Source organism: Dendrobium catenatum, unplaced genomic scaffold, assembly GCF_001605985.2.
Source record: "Dendrobium catenatum unplaced genomic scaffold, ASM160598v2 original_scaffold_120942, whole genome shotgun sequence".
Taxonomy (NCBI): domain Eukaryota; kingdom Viridiplantae; phylum Streptophyta; class Magnoliopsida; order Asparagales; family Orchidaceae; genus Dendrobium; species Dendrobium catenatum.
The window spans coordinates 32,047-59,144 of NW_021439377.1; the positions used below are offsets into that span (position 1 = coordinate 32,047).

General features: G+C 37.9%; 1 protein-coding gene across 7 annotated transcripts; it reads right to left on the bottom strand.

Annotated features, from left to right (window-relative positions):
• Positions 1 to 950: 950 nt before the first annotated feature.
• On the bottom strand, positions 951 to 26,679 carry LOC110098097 (mannosylglycoprotein endo-beta-mannosidase). 7 transcript variants are annotated; one of them, XR_003699669.1, is made up of 13 exons: positions 26,008 to 26,228; positions 24,569 to 24,707; positions 23,581 to 23,808; positions 19,954 to 20,012; positions 19,658 to 19,706; positions 19,226 to 19,456; positions 5,602 to 5,771; positions 5,292 to 5,496; positions 4,507 to 5,163; positions 4,083 to 4,310; positions 3,117 to 3,845; positions 1,456 to 2,659; positions 951 to 1,330 (listed from the first exon to the last, which is right to left on the bottom strand). XR_003699669.1 is itself a non-coding variant. In XM_028692116.1 (12 exons), the coding sequence occupies exons 1-11, from the start codon at positions 26,157 to 26,159 to the stop codon at positions 3,120 to 3,122; spliced, it is 2,844 nt and encodes a 947-aa protein (XP_028547949.1). In that variant the 5' UTR covers positions 26,160 to 26,228; the 3' UTR covers positions 951 to 2,659; positions 3,117 to 3,119. The 7 variants fall into 7 exon arrangements, 6 of the variants coding, with proteins under 6 accessions (XP_028547949.1, XP_020680469.2, XP_028547953.1 ...); XM_028692116.1 differs by having other exon boundaries at positions 951 to 2,659; XM_020824810.2 differs by lacking the exons at positions 951 to 1,330; positions 1,456 to 2,659 and adding an exon at positions 26,650 to 26,679 and having other exon boundaries at positions 3,000 to 3,845; positions 26,008 to 26,243.
• Between the last annotated feature and the right edge of the window lie 419 nt (positions 26,680 to 27,098).

Sequence of the window (27,098 nt, forward strand, 5' to 3'; positions counted from 1 at the left end):
AATGCTTACTGGCTTCAGTGAAAGAGGTAGGGGTAACAGGAAGAGGATTAGTATGTAAATTTAAGACCTGCTTCGGTTTCAAATGTCCTGTTTGTTGGCGGGTTACCATATGGTGTTTGGTTGGAGCCGGAGCAGTAGCTGGAAGAACGGGTGGAGGAGAATCTGTTGTGGTTGGAACAGTAGAGGTATCTTGGGTATAGGAGTCCTCTGAAGTGGAAGTAGGCATGAGAGGTTGGAATGCAGTAGAGCTGGGATTAGATAGAGCAGGGGCAAGGGTAAGAGGATAAAGTGTTGAAGATGAATGAGTAGAAGCCGTGGCAGAGTAAGTTGAACGATTTTCTAGGAATGGGAAGTGCTGCTCATAGAAGGTGACATGCCGGGATAGAAGAATTTTACCTGTAGGGATGTGAAGACAGCGATAGCCTTTGGAACGAAGATCGTAACCAAAGAAAACACATGGAAGTGAACGTAGTTGTAATTTATGACGTTGAATAGTTGGAAGCCAATGATAGCAGAGGCAACCAAAAATGCGTAAATGATGATATGTAGGAGGTGAATTATAAAGCATCTGATATGGAGAAGTGTTATGAAGTAAGGGAGAAGGTATCCTATTGATTAGATAGGTTGCCGTGAGAAGAAGATCAACCCAGTATTTAGCCGGGATATTGGCTTGAAACATGAGCGCACGGGTAGTTTCCAAAAGATGACGGTGTTTGCGCTCAACTACGCCGTTTTGTTGTGGTGTATACGGGCAGGTAAGACGATGAAAAATTCCAACGGAGCGCAAGTATTGTTGAAATTTTAAGCTTAAGAACTCACCACCACGATCAGAATGCAGCATTTTAATAGGTAATTGAAATTGTCGTTCAATAAGACATTTAAACTGAAGAAATGTAGGAAAAGCATCAGATTTGCATTTAAGAGGATAGACCCAAGTATATCGAGTAAAATCATCAACAAAAACTATATAGTATTTAAAGTGTTGCATGGACAAAACAGGGGATGGCCCCCATACATCAATATGTATGATTTCTAGACATTGCTTAGATCTAGTTACAGATAAAGAAAAAGACAGTCTATGACTCTTGGCTCGAGCACAGGCATCACATAGAGTGGTACAGGAGTTGGAGGAGAGGTCCTTGGCGAGGAGTTTGTGCGTGGAGAAGGAAGGATGCCCAAGTCGTTGATGCCAGGCGAGAGAACTATTGGTAGTTGATGCTAAGGCTGCAGAGGAACCAGTCGTTCCTGGAGAAGAAGTTGATTTGAGTTTAATTGGGTAGAGACCTTGTTGAGATGATCCCTAAAGCAGCGTCCGGTGAGTCGTGGAATCCTTAATAAGAAAGCCATTAGAATGAAAGATAATGTAACAAGGATTATCATGAGTTAGACGATTTACGGATAGAAGATTGTGGGTAATGTGAGGAACATGCAAGATGAGAGGGAGTGCAAGCTTACTGGACGGCGTGGGTAAGATACCATGTCCAGAATGTGCAATAGGCAGTTGATGGCCACTGCCAACTTGCACTTGAGAGAGTCCAGTATATGGTTGAGGAGTCTGCAATTGCGTCATATCGGAAGTAAGATGATTAGAGGCTCCAGTGTCTAAAAACCAGTCCGAAGTGTACTGTTCGTCCTGAGCCACAAGAGCTTGAGGCTGCTGTGGTTGGTAAGAGAAATTCCCTCGATGCCAACAATTTGACGCGGAATGGCCTGGTTTAAGACAGATTTGGCATTCGATATGTGGGAGAGATCATCGTCCTCCACCACGAAGTCCGTCCTCGGCCGCGACCTCGGACACGACCACGGACCGCAGTTAAGGCAAATGACGAATCCACTGTTGCAGTTGAACTTGTAATATCAGTTAATTGTTCAGCAAGAACATTAACTTCTTCAGTGCATAGTAAGGAATAGAGTTCATCTAGATCAACAGGTTCAACCCTGGTACGAATCGCCGTTTTAAATGCATTGTAGGCGGATGGTAAACCATTAAGCGTATAGAGGATTATATCCTCTGGATCGATAGAGCATCCTGCTGCTCGAATGGTGTCAATCTTCTGTTTGAGCTCGGTCAAGTACTGTTGCATATTATGATCCTTCATCTTAATCTGATGTAGTTCATTTTTAATTTGTAGAATGCGAGACCTGTTTGTGGACTGAAAGCGCTTGTCTAGGGTAGACCAGATGTCTTTGCAGGTGTCGAGTTCAAGAACATATGGTAAAACAGAAGCTGAAATTGTAGAGAAAAGGGCTGACGATAAGTTCTGATCAACCATCATCCAGGTAATGTACGCCGGATTTGAAATTAGAGTATTATTTGGCCCTGAGATTTGTCTTGATGGTTTCGGTGTGGAACCATCGAAGTATCCGCTAAATCCATTTGCAGCAAAAAGCTTGTAAATCTGCCGACGCCAGATGGGGTAATTATCGGCTACCAATTGAGTGTTGAGTACAGTTTTAACATTCGACATTAAGAACTTGAGCTCTGTCAGAATAGACACATTCGTCGCTGCCATTTGCGGCAGGGTTGAAGAAGTGGAAGAAGATTCATTTTCCGCCATTGGAAGAAGAAGCAGAGTAGCAGTTCTTACACTGTTTATGGCCAGATTGAAGAACCTTGCTCTGATACCATGTTGAAGCCGAGAACTTCCTCCTTCGGTACCTGCATACAAAGGAAATGCAGAAAGCAGAGAGAAGAGGAATAGTGAGGCAAGCGTACCTCCTCCGGATACCGAGATATATTATATAAAGAGATCAAGTAATACAATCTACGGTTGTGATGTCATAGCAGGTAATGAACGGCTTATAGTTGTACCGTACAGTTCGTTGGTAAAGTGCAGGAGGAGTGGAGCCAATACAAGTGCAGGAGTGGAGCCAATACTTTTGCAATAGCTAATAAAATATATAAATAGAATATTATAGAGTGGTATGTATGTAAATCTCCCTAAATAGTTTCTACAAATGAAGCTTACGCAGAAAAGAATACAGGTTATAGGTAAAGATGATAGACAAACAAATTCTCTTCATCATAGTTTTATTTAAAATAAATAGTTTCTGGAACAAAATACAGTGTACTATTCGCACCTCATAGTAATGGGAAATTACAAAAATTCACTCACATATTAATAGACCTGTATCTCTTCATGGTAGTTCCAACCCGCAAGCAAAACCTTCGGTGTTATACCTTCAGAAACCTCAAATGAGATGTTAATACTCAGTTCTTCACCTGGCACAAGTGAGAAGTAGTTGTCAGAATAATGAACAGGAAGAATGCGACTGTCAACCGCTGCTTCTTCCACATTTGCAGAATGAACAGAGAAATGGAGGAAGAAAGCTACTCCAGGATCAGTTTCTTCAATTTCAATGATTCTTGAGATCTCTGGCCTTGAACACTGGAGACCACCATCATACTTTTCACCAGCATTCTTGTGATTATTGAGCAAGCTGCCCAAAATAGCTGAGTTTGAGTTCTTAGACGCGTTATGAACTTCGACCTGGATGTTGTAGGTCGATTCGGTGGTCGATACATGAGAAGTAATCTTAAGAGGAACTTTCTTTCCATGATGAAGTTCCAAAGCATTGTAATCAGAATCTGGCAAATGCAACCAGTAGAAATTCCTTGATATAATAATGTTTGAATCAGAGACTCTAAAAAGTTTGAGCAGAAGAAAATAAACAGGTTTTGCGTTTGTTGATTTTGGATAATTCATTTCGACAATTGGCGATACTTTCTTAGCTGCTACTGAGAATTTCTCAGTTACTTTGTAATATGGGCATGCACCGTCAAGATCCCATACTGAAATTTCTATAGCTACATCTGAGAGTTCATTTGATGTAGTGTTTACTACCTGATAAGATGTATAATCATTATATGTTCACTTTTACTAAAGAAAAAAGTAAAAATTAAAATGAAATTTAGAAAGTTGAAGAGAATGCAAACCGTCGAATTTTGCTTTGAGATACGCACAATACATAAATAATTAATTTAAATTTCTATTGCGCTTATGTCCAAGCAAATCCATCATAACCAATAACTTGATCAAGGTATCTAAACCCAATAATTTTCCTCACAAAAACTTTCTAACCTCGATATAGTATGTAGAAAGATTGAGTTGGACATGAATAGGTTCAGCAGCACTGCGGCAACCATAGAAACCTGCTGTTTGATCATGAAGATGATCATAAAACTGACCTCTTAGACCTGTCCATGGATTCTGTGTCTTCCAAATAAGAACACCAGTGTATTTTGTCCACATTCTAGAAGTCCAGCCCTCTAAGAGGGCTCTATATTGAACATAATTAACAAGTTGTGCCTGAAACAGGGTAGTAATCAGAAGAAAAGAATGCAAATAGATACCTTACCGTTGAATCGAAATTTGCTAAAGTATGAAAAGCAGAGAGAAAGATGGGGAGGGGGGAAGCTTTGTGATTTCTTCATGTTAAATAAATAGAAAGGTTGATTACCAGACAACATATTTACGATAAGAACAGATAGATATTTCAGCTCACCTTTTCACAGAAATCATCAAGGTCCTTTGGATGACCATATGCTTCGATCTGGTCATGCACCTTCTCTGGATTTGAATATGGAATGTATTTATGATAGTCCCATATTGGATTTGGAATTTCTTCTATGTACCCAGTTGAAAGTTTTTGAAAAGATGGGATCTGCCATCCTTCTGGTGGCATTGTGGCTCTGATTGTAGTAGCAACTGGTATCCCCACTGAGCCAACCTCAGGATTGAAACCATATTGATAGAAATCATCCTTGAAGAAATCTTCTGGATATTGAATTTCATAGGGACCATCAGTAAAATCACCTTTACCATTTGCAAAACCATCCCACATAGATCCCTGAACATAAGCTCGAGTTCCATCAAGATATTGACTAGGATCATCCGATTCTTCTGCTAAATTATAAGTTTCATCACTGCACTTGAATAGAGGATGGAGCATCAAGTCATTAATGAGAGCAGTATTGATGTCTTTTGGTGGAGTTTGCTCATTGCCACCAACCCAGAGAGCAAGACTTGCATGATTCCTAAGAAGCTTGACAGTGTCCCGCGCACAAAGCAGGAAAAGGTCATGGTCTAATGGCCCATTGGGGTTTGAGATAGGCATGCCTCTTCCATCACAGTCACCTGTTATCCAAAACTCTTGCCAGACCTGTAAATGTTGATTTCTCATCTATAATTTTAGCACTTCATGCATACTACAGCATGTGTAAAAGAAAATAGTGCCAGTATAGAATTTCACAGGAAAGATAACCTCATTTACCAAATATACAATCTTACCAAAATGCCATACACATCACAATAGTGATAGAACTCTGGTCTCTCAGCTAATCCACCTCCCCAACAACGGATCATGTTGAAATTCATATCTGCATGGAATTTTATGTCTGTCATGTAACGTTTAGCTGAAAGCCGCAACAGCCCATCTGATAAGATCCAATTGCCACCACGAATGAAAATTTGTTGGCCATTTACCTTGAATAATCTGCGAAGCTAAATATATGAAGCTTAGAAATTGAAACAATTAGTAAATTTTACACTAAGCAATGGATACATATTAGTATAAAGAAAATGACATGTAATTACATACCGTCCACCAGTTGCTTCATCAATTATACTCTCAATCTTTCGAAAGCCAAACTGATGAGACCATGAATCAGATTCCCCAAATCCTTTCACATCAACACTTAATTCCACATTATATAGGTACTGCTTGCCCATACCATTGGGCCACCACAAATTTGGCTTGTCAAAGAGGAGCTGGCAAGTAGTTATTAAGAACACCTATTAGTTTGGTATAAATATGAGTCTCAAAGACTATATTATCATCATCCAAAGCTGAAAACTCAGCCATGCATAAGTTATTAATCAATAGCCATGACAATTTTAGGGTTTTCATTCTGCTTTTTATGAAAGTACTTCAACACAACAACAACAACAACATCAAGCCTTTGTCCCACTACGTGGGGTCAGCTACAGCCTACATGAATTCTTTTTCGCCAGTGTGCCATGTTAAAGGTCAAATCCTCATTTAAATCTAATAAAGAAAGATTATTTTTAATATTTTCTAACCAAGTCTTTTTAGGTCTACCTCTACCTTCTTAACATAAGTCAAATCTAATATCTCAACTTTCCTAACCGGGTCATCAGAAGGCCTCCGTTTATTGTGACCAAACCATCTAAGGCGACTCTCTCTAATCTTATCTTGCACTGGAGCTACTCCAACCTTTCACGTATATGCTCATTTCATATCCTATCTCTAAGGGTAAATCCACTCATCCACCTAAGCATCCTCATCTCTGCAACAATTAACTTAGTATTATGCTAAAAGCAAGAATAAAAAATACAAGGCAGGAATCAGAAAATTCTCAAGCCATTTATTCAACTTCCAAATTATTCCCCACATTAAAATGTCCTTTAGGAGGTTCTTAAATGATAGAAAACATTGATCAAGGAATTTGGGAATGATATGAGGAAAGGATATATGGTACAAATGAAGGAGAAGTTGAACAATGAAAATAGCAGTTAGCATTTTTCAACATGAATTTGATGTGCTAAGTTTTCCTTGAGGAAAATCCTTTCTTAATGAAATTGTATGTTTGTGCCAATTATTTAAGGCATTTGGCTACTAATTGGCAGTCCATACGTTCTTATTCCACCCCTTCACCCCTCTCTTTAAAATTGTCGAAATAAGGCAACTGAATTCCATTCTTAAAATTTTTTCCTAAAATAAGAATTTGAACAATTCAGGAGCCAACTTGAATTTCAGTCTCTTCAAAAAATGCACCAACATTCTCAAGCATGTGAATCTCGTGCACAATAGCCATCTGCTTAGGAGAATTATTATATAACAAGGGACTGCTTAGGAAAATTACATTATGGTTTCAACTGAAGATCGTAAAGCATAGCCAAAAGCATCTCAAAATGAATTATATTTTCTGTGTAACTGTCAGCTATACTAATTCAAAATAATAGCAGATGAACTGCAATCCGATAAGTCTCCAAAATCCTCAAAATAATATTCTAATTTAACCAATAGGGTAATTTTTTTTTCTTTTTTTTTTTAATTCTTTTTTTTCATTTATCTCCTTCAAAAGTTTGAAGAACTTCATATTAAAGGATAGAAGAAAAGGAGAGAGTATCAGCATAGGAGAAACCATTTCACAACATCCTGGGAGAAACTATAGAATTCACAACTTCCAGACTATGAATGTTTTGAAAGAACACGCTAACATCATTATAGATTCTAGCACAGGTCAAATACTGGATTATTTGAACATTAAGTTAGAGCAGCCATTTCGAATATCAAAGTTAAAGTTTAAGGATAACATCTATCTTATCTCTCAACTAACCAATAAAAATTGCACCAGTCAAGAATGAAGAAAAGAAAACAATACTTTATAGAACAGGGTATTTTAGAAAATGGGTAAATGATCATGTGGGCTCTGAAAATTTCCATTTTGGGATGTGATCCTCAGGGAATTTTCAGAAGGCAGATTGGGTTTTAGATAAGACACTACCCAGAGATTTCGCCCTCATTTGGTGAGGACTTTTTGATCTGAGTTCTGGTTTCTTATAGGCGCAAGCCCCTATAGTTAATTACCCCTCCCGATAACGAGAGAGAACTTTCGATTAAGACTAGTCGTTAAGGATGTCACATAGGTTATGAACCTATTGTATAATAGCAATAATTTTAGGGTTTAAGTTTTAGATTTGAATTTTAAAGTTTGGAATTTAGAGTTTATCACCATAAACTTAAAACTGATGGTGGGGGGAATGAAGACGAGCCCGATCAAGATCCCATGGTTCCGTCGTCCCGGGCTGTCATGATCCCTGGTCTACTTAGTCAGAGGAGGTAGTCGACCCAACCTGACATAAGGCACCTTATCGGCAGCCATGGGTTGCTTCGTCCAAGAATACCTTGTAGACCTGGGTTGATGTTTGTCTAAGGGGATATATATGAATCCACCTTAGCTGACAGAGGGCTTTATGCCTATTGAATATACCCTATGATCCATCGCTCAAGTGTTTGACGCCTTTAGGGAACATACGGGCTTTGGCCGTGATCGTAATATAATGGTGCCATTTTGCGGCAAAACCACCCGATCAGAGGGCGCGTGCCACGTCCCTGTTGGCAAGAGACTGTTTGAGGATGAATCGTAGTGATACTCCCGACAGCATTCACTCTTTGTGAGCTGAGGTTAATTTCAAATTTATTACCCCCGACAAATGGTTGCGGAAGGTGGATGATTTTTAGTTTTGAGTTTTTAGATGATATATTTTATATCAAAATTTTGAGCTTTTGTTTGATTTGAGATTTGACCCCTCCGGTTGAGATTTTCAGTCAACACGGCCATCATCGGGGTGACATTGAGGTCACTTTTATTTTTGCAAGAATTTGGTAGGCATTTTATACTTCAAGTCATGTCGACTCTAGTCCTTTTAAGGAGGAGGATGAAACTTGAATATTTAACCCGCGTAGCATTCTCAGATCGTTGGATTTGAGATTTGAGATTTGAGATTTGAGATTTAAAATTTGACATTTGAGATTTAAAATTTGACATTTGAGATTTGAGATTTAAAATTTGACCCCTCCGGTTAAGATTTCATTTCAACACGGCCATCATCGGGGTGACTTCAAAGTCACTTGTGATTTCGTAGGATTTTGGGAGATATTTTATAATTCAAGTCGTGTCAACTCCAGTCCTTTCAAGGAGGAGGATGAAACTTGAATATTTAACCCGCGCAACATTCTCGGATCGTTGGATTTGGGACTTAGATATTACGATCGGAGCACATGCGGGTAATATCATTTGACCCTGCGCAACATTCTCAGACATTGGCATTTAGAAATTTATTGCATTTGTCGGAGCACATGCAAGGTTGTAGTATTTGACCCTGCGCAGCATTCTCGTTCATTAGTATTTATATATACTTTTAACATGTTAACCGGAGCACATGCATGGATGTATATTTAGTTTAGGGGATCATATAAGTGGCATTTTAAAATATTTAAATATGATCCATTATGTGAGAGTGATTTTATTTAGGAAATGTCTGAAATTTCATTTAAGGGGCTACGAACGCCTTCTGTCCGCTTATACACACGTTGCGGATCCGGTGGCGTTAAGACTTTCTAGATTTCAGTTATTGCATTTAGTTTGTTTTGACTCCTATAACTGTCTTAGCACAGCTCGTAGAGGGTATTTGCTCCATCGCCACTACTAGATCGTGCTCGTGTATATAGGAGAATTATCTTGCTTGTTATGAATTCCCATATTCTTTCTTGTAGGAGATCATGTCTTTGCTTGTAGACTAGTTGTTGTGGGCACTACGAATTTTCTATTCCTACTCATAGGTAAATTGTAGTATTCATTAGAGACTGAAACGCTCTTCTTGATGGCCATTGTTGTATCAACATGATTACTAATAGTTTAATCACTTTCGACATCTTCGCTTATTTCATTCTTTTTAAAATGCTCATTTTTATCCAGGATGCAACCATCATCATCAATATGATTTAGAAGTCCTCTCCCTATTAATTTGACAAGTGCAAGATTTCATGATAATCATCATGTTCTTCAAATTATTAAATTGTAATTTATTTCCTTTATTGTTAAACACAATTATGCATTGCTCATAACATATCTCTCTTAAGAGACTCATAGGAGCACTCAATTGTATGGATATTAGAAGTCCTAACACAATCAACAATGAATAGCCCTCTTAAACTTAACTTCTCCTTCAAAGTCATATCTCATTAATAATATCATTAATTTGCAATTCTTCCAAAATTTATTTAAACATTTTCGTGGCCAGACATACTACCCCTTGTATACAATAATCCTTTAAATGTTTAAGGTCTATTGCAATAAATTTTTGGAGCATTTTGTGTCACATGCATGAGGCGTATTTAATCACATATTAAAAGGGTAATTATTAACAATCACGATCCTCCAATTTTATTCAAATTTTGATGTTATTATTTTGATTGAATAATTTGAGTCATTTTGACTTATCATTCATCGCTGCATGCCATTTGAAGGTTTGTTCTCCATTGATCACATCAACTTTAAGTAGAGTCAGATTTGAGTTCATTGATTTATAAGTCAATATTATTTGTTCAGATTTAATTTAAAATTGATTTTATAAGTGTTTGAATTTCGTTTAAATTAATTTCCAATTTTCTGTCCAAGTGTCATTTATTGTTTCACTGAAAATTTTCGGCAGCCTCCCGGGTCTCCTCCCCACCGAGGGAGAATCGGGACGCATCTGCCAAAATCTTCACCCGGACCTAAGGTCGACGGCGTAGGGGCTTCGGAGATTTAACCATCCCACCAGTGATCTAAATCGATCTGCGGTGAGGTCTTCAATTTGAACATCTCCGCCGATCTAAGATCGACGGCCGGGTCTTCAAATTTTAAAATCCATCCCGGTCGCCTAAGTTACGACAGCCGGGTCTTCGATACCTGTTAAAAATCATTTCATATTCTCCACATCTCATTTCCTCTTATTTATTATATATGATAATATGATTACAGATATATAATAATATATATATAATTAATATAATATATTATATTAGATATAATATATTAATAGAGAGGGAAGAGGAATAGGATCGGAAAAGAAGCAAAAATCGGAAGAAGGCCCATTCGGCCGTAGGCACGCACGTTTTCGGCTATTGGCGTGCGGTTATTGACGTCGGACGCTGGTGGCGGTGGCGGCAGTGTCGCCGGTGTTGGTCGGCTAGAGAGGTCGAACGCTGATGTTGGGTCGCTGGAGCTTTGAAGCGAGAATGGAGTTCGGTCGGAGGCGGGGCTTGTCTGGCCGAGGTGGAGGGTCCGGCGTGTGCGGCGGGAAGTGGCAAGTTCAGCAGCGCGGCAAGTTCGGAAGGAAGACAGGAGTCGGCTAGGGCAGAGAGCTCGCGGGATCGACGTCGGTACAAGAGGTCAGTCGCGAATCCTTTCTCTTCCTTGCGATTTTTGTGCGTGAGTATGTCGGTGGGTGAAGCATCGTGTCCGATCGTAGGTAAGTCGGTGATTTTGGTCGGGAGTGATTTCGTCCGATGTGGAGCCAGTCGTGTGTGATAGTTACAGTCAACAGATCAAAGAAATCCTAATATTTTTTAGGGGTGTCCAATTTATTCCCATATATTTTTAGGTGTTCAATTTAATCCCTCAACTCACTAAGGGGCTGTTTGGTTGCCTGCATTAGGAGTGTAAAGTAAAACAAATACTTTTATTTATTAAATTTAGTTGTTTGGATAATTTTAAGAGGAACAAAAGGATATCATCTGATGCATTAGTCGTGTATTATGAGGATTATTTTGCGTGAATTAGAAACCTGCTCGTATTGAGCCGGTTATAAATTCATCGGAAGAAAAGCTTCGATCTCGTCGTGCTGTTCGGCTTCATTGCACGATAGTCTTCTTCGACTCCTTCGTTCTTGTTCGACTTCGCTCCGACAAGCAGCTCCGGAGAGAGTTCGCTCGGGCGAGCAGCTCCACTCCGTCGCCCTCAAGTCCGGCCTTCTCCGCTCCAACCTCTTTGTCAGCAACGCCCTCATCCCTCCAACTTCTTCTTCGGCTCCGCTCCAACGTCTTCTCCAGAATGCCACATCATCGTCGATCACCCGAGCATTAGCCGAATCCATCTCGAGGTTCGACCAAATTCTTCATCGCAGAAACTTTTCGTAACAGATCACTCTTCAGGTTTGTTTCTTCGCAAGATGACCTCTTCTTATTCGATCTTTTTCCGCAAAGAACGAGCATCATTTATTCTGTACCTGATGCTTGCTTTTTATGCTGCAGTTCACGGGACTTGGGTTTCAGGTAAGAAGATCCAACCTAACATGCCTGTTGAATTGATCGAAGGAGATAGTAGTAGACTTGGGGCTTCGACGAGGATTTACTGCCTCCATTGGATGCCATTGAGCCATGCCTTTGAGATGGAGAAGCCGATGTCACCATTGATGGAAGAGGCTTCAGATTTCATAAATAATGATTAAGCTCTTCTGGTTAGTTTTTTTTTTTTTTTGAAAAATTTGTTGGAATCTTGACTTATTGGTTGTGTAGCCAGCAGGATTTTTAAATCAATTTTATTTATTTATTTATTTACTTTTTTGGCATTAGGATGAGAGTTTCAATGAAGACTGGGTTAGCAATATAATACCTTCTGCACCTCCTTTGAGGATTTCATCTCCTGGGAAGCTCTTTTCTCAGGATTTGGAAAAAGAAGGCGAGATCTCGATAGGAAAAGAGACGCTAGGATAGAGCTCATGCTTTTCTTCTATTGTTCTCTTAGCTGAAGGTAATGTAAAAGAAGAGGAAGAAGAGTTCTCTGTTTCAGACATAGAGAATATTCCTCCTATTTTATTCTCGATGGATGTAATCATTGGATTATAAAACTAATCTTTTATCTAATTTGGTTCAGGACATTCTAATATAATTTTAATCCTGTAATTAATATGTAATCATCAATTTGTGGGGTGTTGACCTGCATCGTATATCCAAAAGAACAAAAGAAAGAGGAAGCCAAAATTCAACGTGCATACCTCGTAACCATTGGATCCTTGATTTCTGCCGAAATCTTGCCAGAATCCCGTTGATTTACAGTACATCCGGCACCGTTACGAGATTTCTGCAAAAATCGCGCGACGAGTCCTCGATCCCACTCCCATTCGCGTCGTTAAATACCCAACCGAGCGAAGCTTTCGATTGCTCCCGATACCTCTCGCTGCTCTTTCACACACCGAATCCCTGCCTCGCTCTACTCCCTCACTCCCGATCCCGTTTCCACTCATCCCGTCGCCACCTCCTCTGCCGACCCTAAGCCGAGAGAAAGAGAGAGAGAGAAAGAGAGAGAGAGAGAAAGAGAGAGAGAGAGAGCACTTAACCTACCTCCAAGCTCCGGCCGAACCTTCCTGTGCCGACGCCTTCACCACCTTCCCCGATCCATTCGATCCCCATATAGCCGCGACCACCTCCTCCTCTCCAACCGAAATCCCTCTTCCTCTCTTGTCAATCTCCCGCGGACTCCTCCTTCGACGACTTTCCCTTTTGGTCGGACTGGAAGTTACGACATTTTGAATCGGAAGCAACAACAGGAGCGGCTGGCTGTGAAGGTTAACTTTCTCCCTTATGCGTGCTTCTTCGACCAAATTCCTAAAACAGAGCTCTCTGTTAATCCTACTCAAATCATACATGATTCTTATCTAATTAATTATGAGTATTTATAATTAATTATTATTAATTATAAATAATTAAAATTGATTATTAATTGAGACTAATTTCAATTAATTATATTTAATTATCCTTTAATCTTAATTGAAAAGAAAATTATTTATAATTATTTATAATTAATGATTATTAATTATAAATAATTATTATAAATATTCATCAATTATGATTAATTTAAATTAATTATAAGTAATTATTTATTTATATCTTAATTAATAATAACTCATTATTATATTCGGTTATAATTAATATTATTAATAAAAATAACCCATAATTAAATACAAAGTTATGATTATTTCAGTTTAAATTATATTTGAAATATATTTCATTAATACTTAATTGGTTGTTAGATTAATTATAATTAACTAGTTTTAATTTATAATAATTATTTTTTTTAATTACACGCCTATTATTAATTACTGATGATTATAATTATTAATGAATTAATTGTTATTAATATATAAAAGAATAATAATTCCCCGCGCCAATTGGAGCGCAGGCTCTCCCCGTTCCTCGAGTGGTCCCGTGTTACTGGGCGAGACCGGCAAACCTATCTAAGCAAGCCTTTAGTGGCGTGGTGAAGGCGGGAACCACGGTGCGCTTGCCTACGACTTAGTAGGCCTGAGGTGACCCCCGATCTCACGTTCTGACACGAACACGCCCGGCGCGAGGTATGAACTTTTCGCTAGAACCTCAAAACAGTTGCTGTCAATGTTCCGTAGGCAGATACTGGAGAACAGGTCCTTACGGACACAGCATCCTTCTTATATCGGGCCGGTGGGTAGGATGGAATCCCGATGCGCGCACGTACGACGAAGCATGGCTCACTTATAAGTACCCGGGCGGGGGGAAGAATCAAAAGACTGGCTTTTATGTATGCAAACACGTTTTATAAAACCCCAATGTACGGCCCTGTTCATGTTTGCGCGTGGTGGGAGAAAACAATAAATACAACCCGCCGCGGTGTCCCTCACGAAATCACCAACGGCGTGCACGTGCTTATTGAGGCGTGGCGGTGGTAGAGCGGGTGGCGGACCTCTTGATTTTTTCCCCTACGGGGGGAAGACACCAGGACCGGGAGGAGGCTGCCTGAAATGTTTTGTTTCTGAAATACACAGACATTACCAGGATTGGACACCATTTTGGGGACTTGTGGACTTGTTTCAATACTATCTATATTGAACTTGAACCCATAATTCAATTCTATGAATGAACAAGAAACTTGATTGTACTCATTTTGGACATCGGACTTGAACTCATGCGAAGGACTTTGAACTTGCGACACATTTGGAGCAAGAAAACATAGAGCCTTGGTATCAAAGCAAGGCAGAGGACTTATGAACATGGATATAAACTCTACTGAACTCAAGAGAAGCTGCCACTTGAATTTGAACGGTTATCCTGATTCACAAAGATAAGCAGGGGACTTAAACTGAAATATCAATGAACTATTATAAAATTTGACAGCAAACTGAACAAAGAAACTGCCCTCTCAGACCCTAATCAAATTGACATTAGACAATGAATTTTATTGAATCTTTTTTTAACTTCAAACTTGAACTTGTATCTTTGTAGTACTCTCAATTTGATTAAAATCAAAGTAGGACTCTGTTTTTGAATGATGGCATCAAAAATCTGCCAATGAAATGGTAAGGAGTTGGCATATTAATTAAGGTAAATGTAGCTTTCATTCAAAATAGCACATGCAATCAAGTGCAAGTTAGTGATCAAGTGGAATGTCGCAAACTTCAACATGACATGTTTAAATCAATGGGCAAATGGGACAGGAAGTATCATCTCAATTTGCAACTGAGACACTAAATAAAATAGGCACAATGGGGAGGTTTGATTTGCTAACAAAAATAGTGCTGGAGGAGTTGTAATGGGTATAACTTAATTACAACGATCAATTCCAAAGGAATACAAAAAAAAGAACATAGAATTCTTATGAATTTTTTCATAATCCATCCAAATTGCAAGTGATACTAAGTCTCTCATGTTATAATAGACAGGCAGTTCTCTACGAACACATTTGACGATGTTATAGAAGATGTGTGACAAATGTAAGTAGCAATTCCAAATCAAGGTGCTAATAAAAAAAATAGGAGTTCCCAAATACTTGTTGAAAAGCTTTTTGTACCAGATCAAGATGCAAGCTTAATATTAACTCTGTTTCAAGGGCAATCGAGAACTTATGATATTTCACATATTCTCCAAACACAAGAGCCGAATGACGTCTAATATAGGAGTGAGATACTATAGTGGGCTAGGACGACCAAAATGCTGATCCTAGACTTTCTGTAGCAAAGCAAGGTACTTCCTAAGTCCTTCATCGTAGTACACATCAAGATAACGAAAAGATATACACTAATCCGTGAAGCAAGGGAGGAAAATCGCTGTTGAAGGGAGATCTGATTTCTGTCAGTAGCAATCGATGAGTGGAACCAACACATCACGAATCGTACTCAATTTTCTTACAAATAATCTACAATGCTTTCTCTTAAAGTGAGATGTATGTGTCTAAAAAAGAAACTAGTGCATTATGTAGGTATCATCGAATAATACGTCACGCTACAAGCAAATACCTTAATTGAACTAACGACAAGTATATAACCAGTACGTTACCTACGAGGGCAGGAGATTTAGTTCCAGGGCGTAAGGATGCACTATAGGCGTGAGGCAGCTCACTGTGTTGGACCCGCCGCTACAGAAAATCAACAAAATAGTGCACCAGTCGTACGCTGTAAGCGAAGCAGCGAACAACTCCATTCAGAAGGCTGCTACAGTCCCGCGCCACCGCGCGGAAGTCTTGCGAACACGCTTCGTACAAGCAAGACGAGAAGGCGTATACAATTGATTTTCGTCAAATACCGCTGCATTACATGACTGTAATTTTGTTATACCATAGTGCACGGTACGCGGTGATCGGCACGCGCGTTAGGACTGGAGCCCTAGCACTAAAAGGTAAAATACAACCCTGCACCCGTTGGGGCCCCGGGCGAGGGCGTGTTATTTGGTCGACCATTCACGCTTGTCCGTCTAGGATGCTGCGAGCGGAGTTTGAGCAATGAATGGATTCTAGTTCGAACGCCCGATCCTCCTATACTGGTCAATGGAGAGTCGACAAGGTTGAACTCTTCAACAATAATACGATTGCTACACTCGATATATTTCGTCTTGAATACTCTATGCATATTCCAAAGGCTTTCCAAGGCCTAATATAAATGAGAATTCACGATATCAAATGGCATAAAGCCTACGAAACACTCCGATCCTACTGTCCGACAGCCCGATAGAGTTGACGGAAGGTTCAATTCCATAAAGAGAATGACCCCAGAATATCGCGGTTATGTGATCGTTGTGATTGAGATATCACTGATAGAGGTATCCATACCGATGCAGATGGGGGTTCTCAAAAGTATGATGGCTAATCAGCAATATGGTCCAAAATTCCAACTCCACAAACCAAAAACCCACAAACTCCACAAACTCCAAAACCACAAAAAATCCCAAATCTCAATATTTTAAAATTGAAATAAATCCATCAAACGTGTAAGCAAATGCCATCCCCCTACTCGCACAAGTTTCTGCGGGGCGGACAAATTAAAGTATTCTTCAGCTCACAAAGAAGCCAATGCCTAGTCCGGTAATATCACTATGAATCCTTCATCAAACAATCTCTTAGCTGTAGGACGTTGGTAGTGTTCTCTAACCGGCAGTCGTTCGCGCACCAAAATGGCACTGCAGGTAATCGGTTAATGACCCGGGGCCCTCCTGAACGATGGTTATTGCCAGCCAAAGTGCACCGACAGATAGCGGTTATGGGCCAGAGCCAATACGCTCCTTAATGGGTAATCCTTGAGATATGTCAATAGGAATGTCGATAGGAGACGAAAGCCCACCTGTTACGTAGATACTTCAATTTGTACCCTTAAGACAACACATTCAACCCACCGGTCTACAAGTCCGCTTGGACGAAGCAATCCCATGGCTGCAGACAAGGATCCTTCTGTCAGGTTGGGTCGACAACCTCCTCTGACTAAGTAGACCAGGGACCAGATGGCACCGGAACGACGGAACCATGGGATCTTGATCGGGCTCACTCCTTCCCCACCATCCGCTTTAAGTGCTAGATGGTGCAATTTCTATTTTAAATATCAACTTTTCCCCAAAATTTCCCTGAATCGCATACCCAATTTCCACAATCCAATTTCTACCAATATCCATACATATTGCCGCTACTATGATGCCTAGATCACGTATCTTCTACTACGTATCTGATTTACGACTAGCCTTAATCGAAAGTTCTCTCTCGTGATCGGGAGGGGTAATTAACTATAGGGGCTTGCGCCTATAGGAAACCAGAACTCAGATCATAAAGTCCTCACAAAATGAGGGCGAAATCTCTGGGTAGTGTCTTATCTACAAACCCATCTGCCTTCCAAAATTTACCTCGGAACTTAGTCAGTTAAAACTCCCTCGCCGAATAAGAAAAGCGAGTGGAGGCCGAGGCCAAATTTTCGGAGCCCACATGGGGTTTATAATATTCTGCATTATTAGATATAAGCAGAACATCAGTATTTCAAAAAATGTGGTATTCTCCAACCTGCGGGGTTTATGCTTGGAGTAGCAGTTATAACACCTTAAGTTTTGTATTTTCTGCTGTTTTCTCTGATACATTTATATAAAACAAGAGCTAGCTCCAATGTTGAAAGGAAGTATTACTTCAATTATTCATCAAGATCCAATGTTTAAAGAAATTAGAGTATGGTTAGCTCATTTTGCATTACTGAACCAAAATCACATGTATTTATGGAATTTATGTTGCATCCATAAGATCAACTATTTTAGTTATCAAAACTGTAATTGTTCTTCTGCGGAACAGATATAAATATATTAAGGTATTTATTTTCCTCAATCCATGCCAAGAAATATACACAAAGGTTGAACTCATCATAAAAACTGATGTGCTGCTAACTTACCTTGAACTAAGAGAAAATGAAAAGAAAAACTTAGAACAACTCAACATATAGGAGAACAAACACTAGAAAAAATATTTATCTGCCAAATGCTTTCATCCAAGCCATGAAGGAAAATTTATCGTATTTGTCATCTGCCTCTCTTGTTGTAGCAAAAGTGGAACATTGTTGAATAATGATTGGAAAGATCAAGCCTTTACTGTTGACATTCACTTGTTTCTAGACTGCAAAATCTATGTTCTTCATGCTTGAGTACTTAATTGCATGGTGTTTGGTCATTTTTTTGAGTTTCTGCTTAATTTTAGAGCCAGTTGTATCCACATGCAGGAGGGCTTCCATGAAAACTTGAAGGAATACTAGAATCTCCACTTGTTAACTGTATTTATCGTATTTGTCACATTTATAACTGTTTTTATAAATACACTAATTATAATGACAAAAAAAATATTACAAATGCATTGCTTTTACTTTACTCTGGATATACCTAACCAAACAAGGGAAACAGTTCTCCTGCGTTTACTTTGCAGACAACCAAACAACCTCAAAGTATTTGGAATGCACTACATTTACTTTACACTGCATTTACTTTACACTGCGTTTACTTTGCAGGCAACCAAACAGCCCCTAAATATAAACAAATTGTAGGCCTAATCTCAATTTTGACATTACTTTGGATGGAAATTAGTGGTATGAAGTTTTTTATAAGTGCATTTTTTATTTTGTATGGTCAGTCTTATTAGTTTGAGCAGGTGTCAAGTAGAAGATAGACCTTAAAAGTTCAAAATGGACTCCTAAAAAGTTTCCCTTTGCTAATTTCCATCCAAAGAAAAGGTGAAATTGACAGAAGAATCAAATTGGTTCAGATTTGATGAGTTGAGAAACTAAATTGAATATATAGAAAAGTCCAACTAGAATGAATGCACTTAAAAAGGTTAGGGATTATTTTGGTAATTTACTCTCAAGAAAACAGCTGCTTTCAGTTGTAAGATGCTCACCGGAGGAATTGTGTACGTTATAAGCGTTCCAGGAGGGATTAACAACTCATATGACTGGACATGCTCTAGCAGACGCATTTCTTCATCTAGTTCTGCTGTCACTTGAATAGTTAATGAACACTCTGCCGGCAATGAACTTTTGTTTTCCAAGTCAACCGTGGTATGTAGATATGATCTCTCATAGTCATCAAAAAATGATGATACCAGGTGCGGATCATCTAACTTGACAGGCTACACTCCATATGAAGAAGCATGATATAAGAATCTCCAATCAACATCGCACGTATGTAATAGGAAAGACTTTAAAGTAGTGATCAGAATAATTAGTAAAACAATTATGGTGCTTAAAATGCACAGTAGCCGTGGAAATGGAAGCTTAAAATCCATTTATGATATCAAGTTATGATAAAACTTAAAATCAAATTAACTAACCCCAGTAACTGAAATTGACACTTCATCCCAGATCCCAGTATTCCTATCCCTGCAGTATGGTGAGAAAGTAAATCAATTTAAGAAGATATTTTTCGAGAAAAAGAACGGTTGAGGTGGCCTCAGTCAAAGAGGAAAGAACAAAGAAAAATCCTGATGCAAGAAAGCAAGACAATATGTAATTGAAAGAAGTGTTAAAGCATTTCTCTCAGAGGCACGGTTTAACAAAATGAATTGCAGATTACTAGTAACTGTATAGCTTTAGTGGTTGGAAGATAGTGCAGATTTCTAAATAAAACCTTATCGGGGTCATCCAGTCCCAACCTTCGACATATTGAGCAGCAACATCTTTGCCAATCTGATACAATTAACACATAAGATTATCAACATATAAGGTTTCACTTCACAAATTAAAGCTATAGAACTTCTTTTAAGCAACGAATAGCATTGCAAAAATAGGAAAACTATAATAAACAAAGAAAAAGGAAAGGAACATCGATTTGTATATGGAATTTCAACCTGTCACCAATGTCCAAAATCTGGACATTCGAATGATATTTTCCACTGATCACCAAAGAGAATTTCACAAATTCTGTCTCACGAGGCACAGCCAGCTAAATTAGCAATTTTTAACCCATGAATTGAGTTCCGAGAAGATGTTCACATTGACCATGCTTTACGGCCGTGTGGTAGTGGCTATGATGTCTAGAGGTGTAATTGACATGAGCTTGACCAAACTACGACCTTGTCCTACTCAATTCATGTATCACATAGAGCTGGATAAAAAAAGAGCTGAAACTCAATATGGTACAAGAAAACTTGTTCAAGTTTGTTGCAAATCGAAATACAAGCTGAGTATGAACCATTGACTGAAACCAAGCTTAATCCTGGGGCAATCGGATGCATCAAAAGTTTACATATATGGTTTGATTGCTATTTTCATAGAAAGAAATATTTCAAAAGACAACCTAAAAGACGCATCTTCAATGATATTTAGAGCATGAAACAGTAAAATTAAACTTTCTCACGTGTTACTCTACAGTCATCCGACCTTTTCTTTTTTTGATAGCCGCTAAAAATGAATGGTCATTTGTGTTTGAACATTGTAGAAACAGCAAAATTATAACACAAAGGATTGTTTTACTTTGATATATATATATATATATATATATATATCAAGGTTTTAAAAGGCGAAATCGGGAATCGAGGCGTTTTCTCTAAGCGAGGCGAGGCGTAAGCCTCGAGGCGAATCGAGGTGTAAGCCTCAAAATGATTAAAATAAATTAAATTAAAATTATAAGTAATGACAAAAATAACAAAATATTATGTCAACTATGAATTTGAAGATTTGTTTCAAGATAAGATACTGGAATACAAGATTTAAAATAAACTCACTTAAAAATAAAACATCCCCTTAGGATCAAGACCCAAAGCAAGCTCATCATCACTTTGATTGTCTTCAGAAGAATCTTCATAATTAATATCAAAGTCATCCTCAAACTCTTCTTCATCTATAATATATACATGAATACAACAATATACCAATCTGCTGGGCTCCAAGGGGGTTGCTGCCCCTGGCGGGGTTTGACCTGCCCGGTCAGGTCGAGGGTCAAGTGGCAGCGCTCCTGCAGGGTTTCTGGGGCAGCGCCGAGCAATATCGAGCATGTACCTAGTGGTACCGAGCATGTACCGGTCAGTACCGAGCGATACTGGCTCGGTACCGAGGCATGTACCTAGTGGTACCAAGCATGTACGCTCATTACCGAGCATATACTTGCTCGGTACCGAGCGATACGGGCTCAGTAATGAGGATGTACCTACTGGTACCGAGCATGTACCGCTCGGTACCAAGCATGTACCTACTGGTACATGTACCGCTCGGTACCGAGCATGTACGGTACGGTACCGAGCATGTACCGCTCGGTACCGAGCATCTACGGCTCAGTATCGACATATATTTGCTCGGTACCGAGGGGTACCTAGCGAGTAGCGATACCTATCAATACCGAGCCTGTACTGAGCGGACGAATGAAAGATAGCCGAATCAAGAGTTATTCAAGCTTTCGTTACTGCATGCCAAAGTCTCACCTGCTCTTCCGACCTAACCAAGGCCTGAACGTTACCTGCACTCACAACTTCGGCTTCGTTTCCTGCTTTCGAAACCGTTATTGCTTTCGGCTTCGTTTCCTGCGTCGTCTCCTTCCGACTTGGTCTCCTGCACTCACGCTTCATCTCCTTCTCTCACGGCTTCGTCTCTTTCCCTCACAGCTTCGCCTCCAGTTCGCTTTTCAATTCTCACAGGAAAGCCCTAATCTATACGCGAACATGAATCGACTGCGTGTATTTACATATATACCGAATAAAAAATTTCGAGGCGGTGCATCGTATTGCCTCGAGGTGTTACGCTCTGATGCGTACGCCTCCTGCGAAAAAATCGTAGCTTCGCTGGATGGTTCGAGGCCTAAGCACCGATACACATGACTTCCGCCTCAAGTTAAGGCGGCGACTCAATGCGGACGCCTCGTCCGTTCTTTTAATGGTTGATATATATATATATATATATATATAATATATATATTATATATATTAGAGAGAGAGAGAGAGAGAGAGAGAGAGAATGATCAAAATGATCCATTAGCTCCTTTATGAAAAATTATATATATATAATATATATATATATTATTATATATAGAGAGGAGGAGAGAGAGAGAGAGAGGGAGAGAGGAGAGAGAGAGAATGATCAAAATGATCCAGTAGCTCCTTATGAAAAATCAAAATAATCTCAACAATATTAAATATCACTGATCCTCAACTACTTAAAGAGGAACCAAAATAGTACTTTAATATAGTTGGAGACCATTTTGATCCTTTTTTCTATATAATATATATATATATATATATATATATAATATATATATATATATTATATATTTAATATATATAGAGAGAGAGAGAGAGAGAGAGAGAGAGAGAGAGAGAGAGAGAGAAAGAGAATGATCAAAATGATCCATTGGCTCCTTATGAAAAATCAAAATAATTCTCAACAATATTAAATGATCATTGATCCCTCAACTCCTTAAAGAGGAACCAAAATAGTACTTTAATATAGTTGGAGACCATTTTGATCTTTCATAAAGAGTTAAGGATCCATTTTGATCCTTTTTCCTATATATATATATCCCACCCCAAAGTCTGTAGAGTGGTAGCCATTATGTCATAAGTGAGAATCAAACTCGAGACCTTGGCAACAACTCACAAGGTGCTTACCAATTGGATATTTGAATAAGGATAGACTATTTTTCTTTTAAAAGCATAAGAGTTTTTGTTCTTACACATCTTCCTCCTTTCATCCAATTTTTTAAATGGTTGAAATGTAAAATAGCTAAAAGTCATTGGTATTATAAAAATAATGTATGTATGTATATAGTGTTATGAAATGTGTTGGCCTCAGTCAAAACGACATGGCTTCCTAATATCCGAGGTAGTTAGGCACTTGCCTAAGCAAAGTGAGGCAGTAATTTTTTTTACCTATTCTAATTATAAGGAATACTTTTTGGAATATATATTATAATAACTACAATATAATATAGTAGAAAAAAATATTTTCAACTTTCACGTCACTCAAAATACCAAAACAACAAAACTTTGTTAAATAAATTGTCCAAAACAAAGTGCTAAAAGGTGTAAAACAACTATGTTCCAAATTTAAACAAGAAAAAAAAAAATCAATGCATCAAGATACAAAATTAAGCATAAAAATGAAGCAAAAATATGAATTCGAGCAAAAGCATGATCATGATGAATAATATAACATAGAGGTGAAAAAACATACAATGTGGTTATGTTTTGAACCTGAAAATTTAAAGCATCATGAATTTTATGGAAGTTCAACAGAAGCAAGAAACATTCTAATAAAGATGGCATACCTCATGATCACCACCTTGACCTCCTTCTGGAGGAATTGTTCCAGGATGATCAGGAGGATGGATAAGTACAGCAAGCAAATTTTTCCCTTCACGGTTAATAATATCAGTAATATCAAGTGAATGTCTTCGAAACATCCCCTTGGGAAGGATCTTTTGGTGCCCATTCAGATATACCTCCCCCGAGTAATTGATCGCACGAAAGTTGAGATCTATATACTGACTTCCTTTCTAAATCATGAATAAATAGATGGGTGAATTCATGTATTTAGAGAAAAAATATTTTTTATATTGCTACAAAGCACAACCTCATATTTATTGATATTAGTGAATGCAATCAGTTGTATAATGATTAACCACTTGCACACTCTTAGTATTAGCTCATTCACATTGTACAGACCTTTTATTCAATAATTTCTTTCGTTAGAGTATTTAGTTACGCGGATTTGAATTAGTAGAGCAGTAAAAAGCAACGAAGCAATGAAAACATGAAAAAAAAAAGAAGATTTTTGGTATGTTCAGAATTCCATTAATGGTAATTAACTGATCAAAGCATTAGCATGTAATTTCTTAAATCCCACATTGGATGACAATAAGAATAGTGCATAAGTAACAAAATCGTAGTCCCAATAATCGCCAGATTATCTGTAAAGGTAATGTGTTTCTATCAAAGTACTAAATATTTTGACTCCCCAAGCATACAAATTTTAAGTTCACCTAGGCACTTCATCTTGTAATGAATATTTGGGCTCATAATTTTTGAGCAATTACAACAAAAACCCAAAAGAAGTCGAAGGATCGAAATGTGAAATATCTAGTTATTCTCTAGCCATGAGAGTATGAAGAAATTGGGTATTGCCAAAACCATTTTCAACGATATCCATCATTTCATTAGGATAACAAAATGTATGCATGCCAAATATGAGAGATTTCACATAATAAAATGAATCACTTGGAGCACAACCTATACTATGGAGGTAGTGATGCATACCAGTTTTGACTCGAAAGTTGTAAAAAACCAAAATGTATAGTACTCCCTTCCAGAATCAGCAATATCAACTATTGATTCATTGTTCAAACCGTAAAAAGGATCTGGAACCAATTTATTCTTCAGCAAGGTTCCTAAAACCCTAGAACATAACAGGTCAGGGTTAAATAGGAATATAGTTTTCCATGTCATTTGGTGCAGATAATATCTTAATGACACTTGGTGTGCATGATCATCCATCGAAAAGGAAATATATAGGCAATGGAAGAGTGAAAAAAGAATTGACGCAAGAACGAGAAAGTAAATAATGTTAGGAAATAGATGAAATTCAATTCAATCAACAAGAGTAAATAATAACAGAAAACATGAAAAAAATCCAACACAAAAAAAACTCAAAATTTTATACAAATTAATTCAATTGATGGCTAGTCATATTATTGTAGCTACATAATTCATTATGATATGATTGTGAAAATTTACAGCTCTAAGTACTCTGCTACAAACATAAGATGGTTGCCCCATCTTTATAAAGAAAAAATTATAACAATAAAAAATTATAATAAATTTATTGTATACTGATAAAGAGTGTTTTTCATTGAAAATATGCAATGAATTTATGATTAATAATCCACATATTGGATTTACTTCTTCAACATAATATAGTGATTAGAGTATCAATTTTCCTAGAAAAAAGTAGCGTACCTTCGTTAGAAAAAAATACAAAAAAATTACAGAATCCTAGTTTAGGCTGATTCTAGGCAGGATTTATAAATGATTTAGCTTAAATTCTGGCAAACAAAAATTTTTGGACATTAAATCTTACTATTTTGATAAATTTCATTTCAGAATATTATTAGTAAAATAAAAATTTTGTCCAATCACATTAACAATATAATTTAATGCATTTAAGGATTTCTCTAAAACATCAACAACATCAATCCATTATCTCTCTACATGGGGTCGGCTACATGAATTCTTTTTCTTTATTGTGTCATGTTAAAGGTCAAATTTTCATTTAAATATAATAAAGAAAGGTCATTTCTAATATTTTCTAGCCAAGTCTTTTTAAGCCTACCTCAACCTTTCTTAATATAAGTCAAATATAATACATCTACTCTTCTAACCGGGTCATCGGAAGGCCTCCATTTTATATGACCAAAACATCTAAGACGACTCTTGCCTAGCAAAAGCTCCAATCAATAGATGAGGAGAGCTGCACAACGTATTGAAATTCATTTTGCAATTCTTATCCAAATTCAATGTCCACCTCAAGATTTTCTGAATTCACAAACATTCCACAGCAGCTATGCGACTCTTGCCTAGCAAAACATATCTATCTTATTACTAGGGAAATCCATCCGAATCAAAAAGGAAACACGAGAATCAAAAACGAAACACGAGAATAAAAAAGGAAACACGAGAAATAGAAGAAAAGACCATACGTGCCGGGGATGGCGGCCTCCACCCACGGAGGGGAAGGACCGGAAGGTTGCATGGTGGTTGTGAGCAGGACACCGGTGGCCTCCACTTCCGTCGATCTCGCTGCCAGCCATGCTGAGTCCAGCAACGTTTTCCCTACCATCGCCGCAGCCATATACGCTCTAGTTCCCTCTTGATCTAACTCTAGTCCTTGGCTACTATTAATAAAGCCTTCGCATACCTTCGGCGCCGATGGTAACTGTAAAAGCGACAATATACTCAGTAGAGAGCGACAGGCGACGTAGCTCTACAGCCATCTTGGTCAAAAAAAAAAAAAAAAAAAAAAAAAAATGAAAAAAAAAAAAAAAAAAAAAACATGAAAGAACTTGAGCATCCAAGAATTAGAAAAACGCCCGCAAATGAGGTCCTTATCAGTTTTAGATTTTTTTTTTAGGGTGGGGGTACATATATCAAAATATTTCTTTAAAGCATAAAATAAAGATCTAATGAGCTTCTTTTTTTAATAATTCAAATAAAATACATGATCCAAAAAATCATTCTAGAATTCAAATAAAGTCCCAGACTTAACCTCGAGAAATTTATCATAAGCTCTAATATAAACTCTAAAAGTCATATCACCAGCATGCATTATTCAGCAAGCTTACCAAAGTAGAAAGCATATAATATAACAAAAGACATGCTAAACTTCTCTCAAATCAAAGAAGACAATTCAAACAAAGTCATTCAGTAAAGGAAGAATTTGAACCTCTATATATGAAGAAAGGAAGAGAAGGGAGAGAAGAATACGAGAAAGAAAGGAGGGGAGAGATTTTAGTAGCCAAAACTCGGGAATCATCCGTCGGGCCTATATAGGATATTATAGAGCATAAGGCAAACTTCTACATCTCCATCTCTGATTTAAATTCTAGTGTTTTAAAAAAAATTATGAATAAAAATACATTTTTCCTATGTCTTATAATATATTCACTATAACTTTTGATATATTATCCTGTGATTTATCCAAAACATTTTTTACTATAATAATTAGATTTTTCATTGGTTAATTTTTTCGAGTATAAATTGATTTACACTTTTTTAGCGATTGTAGTAGTTA

What these genes read in the sequence shown, in the direction of transcription:
- LOC110098097 (XM_020824810.2), bottom strand. An exon ending in GAGGCCGCCATCCCCGGCAC is followed by an intron (nt 24,708 to 26,007) that starts GTATGGTCTTTT and finishes GTTATGTTCTAG; the next exon opens with GGTTTTAGGAACCTTGCTGA. An exon ending in TGTCAATTTCAGTTACTGGG is followed by an intron (nt 19,457 to 19,657) that starts GTTAGTTAATTT and finishes TATGGAGTGTAG; the next exon opens with CCTGTCAAGTTAGATGATCC.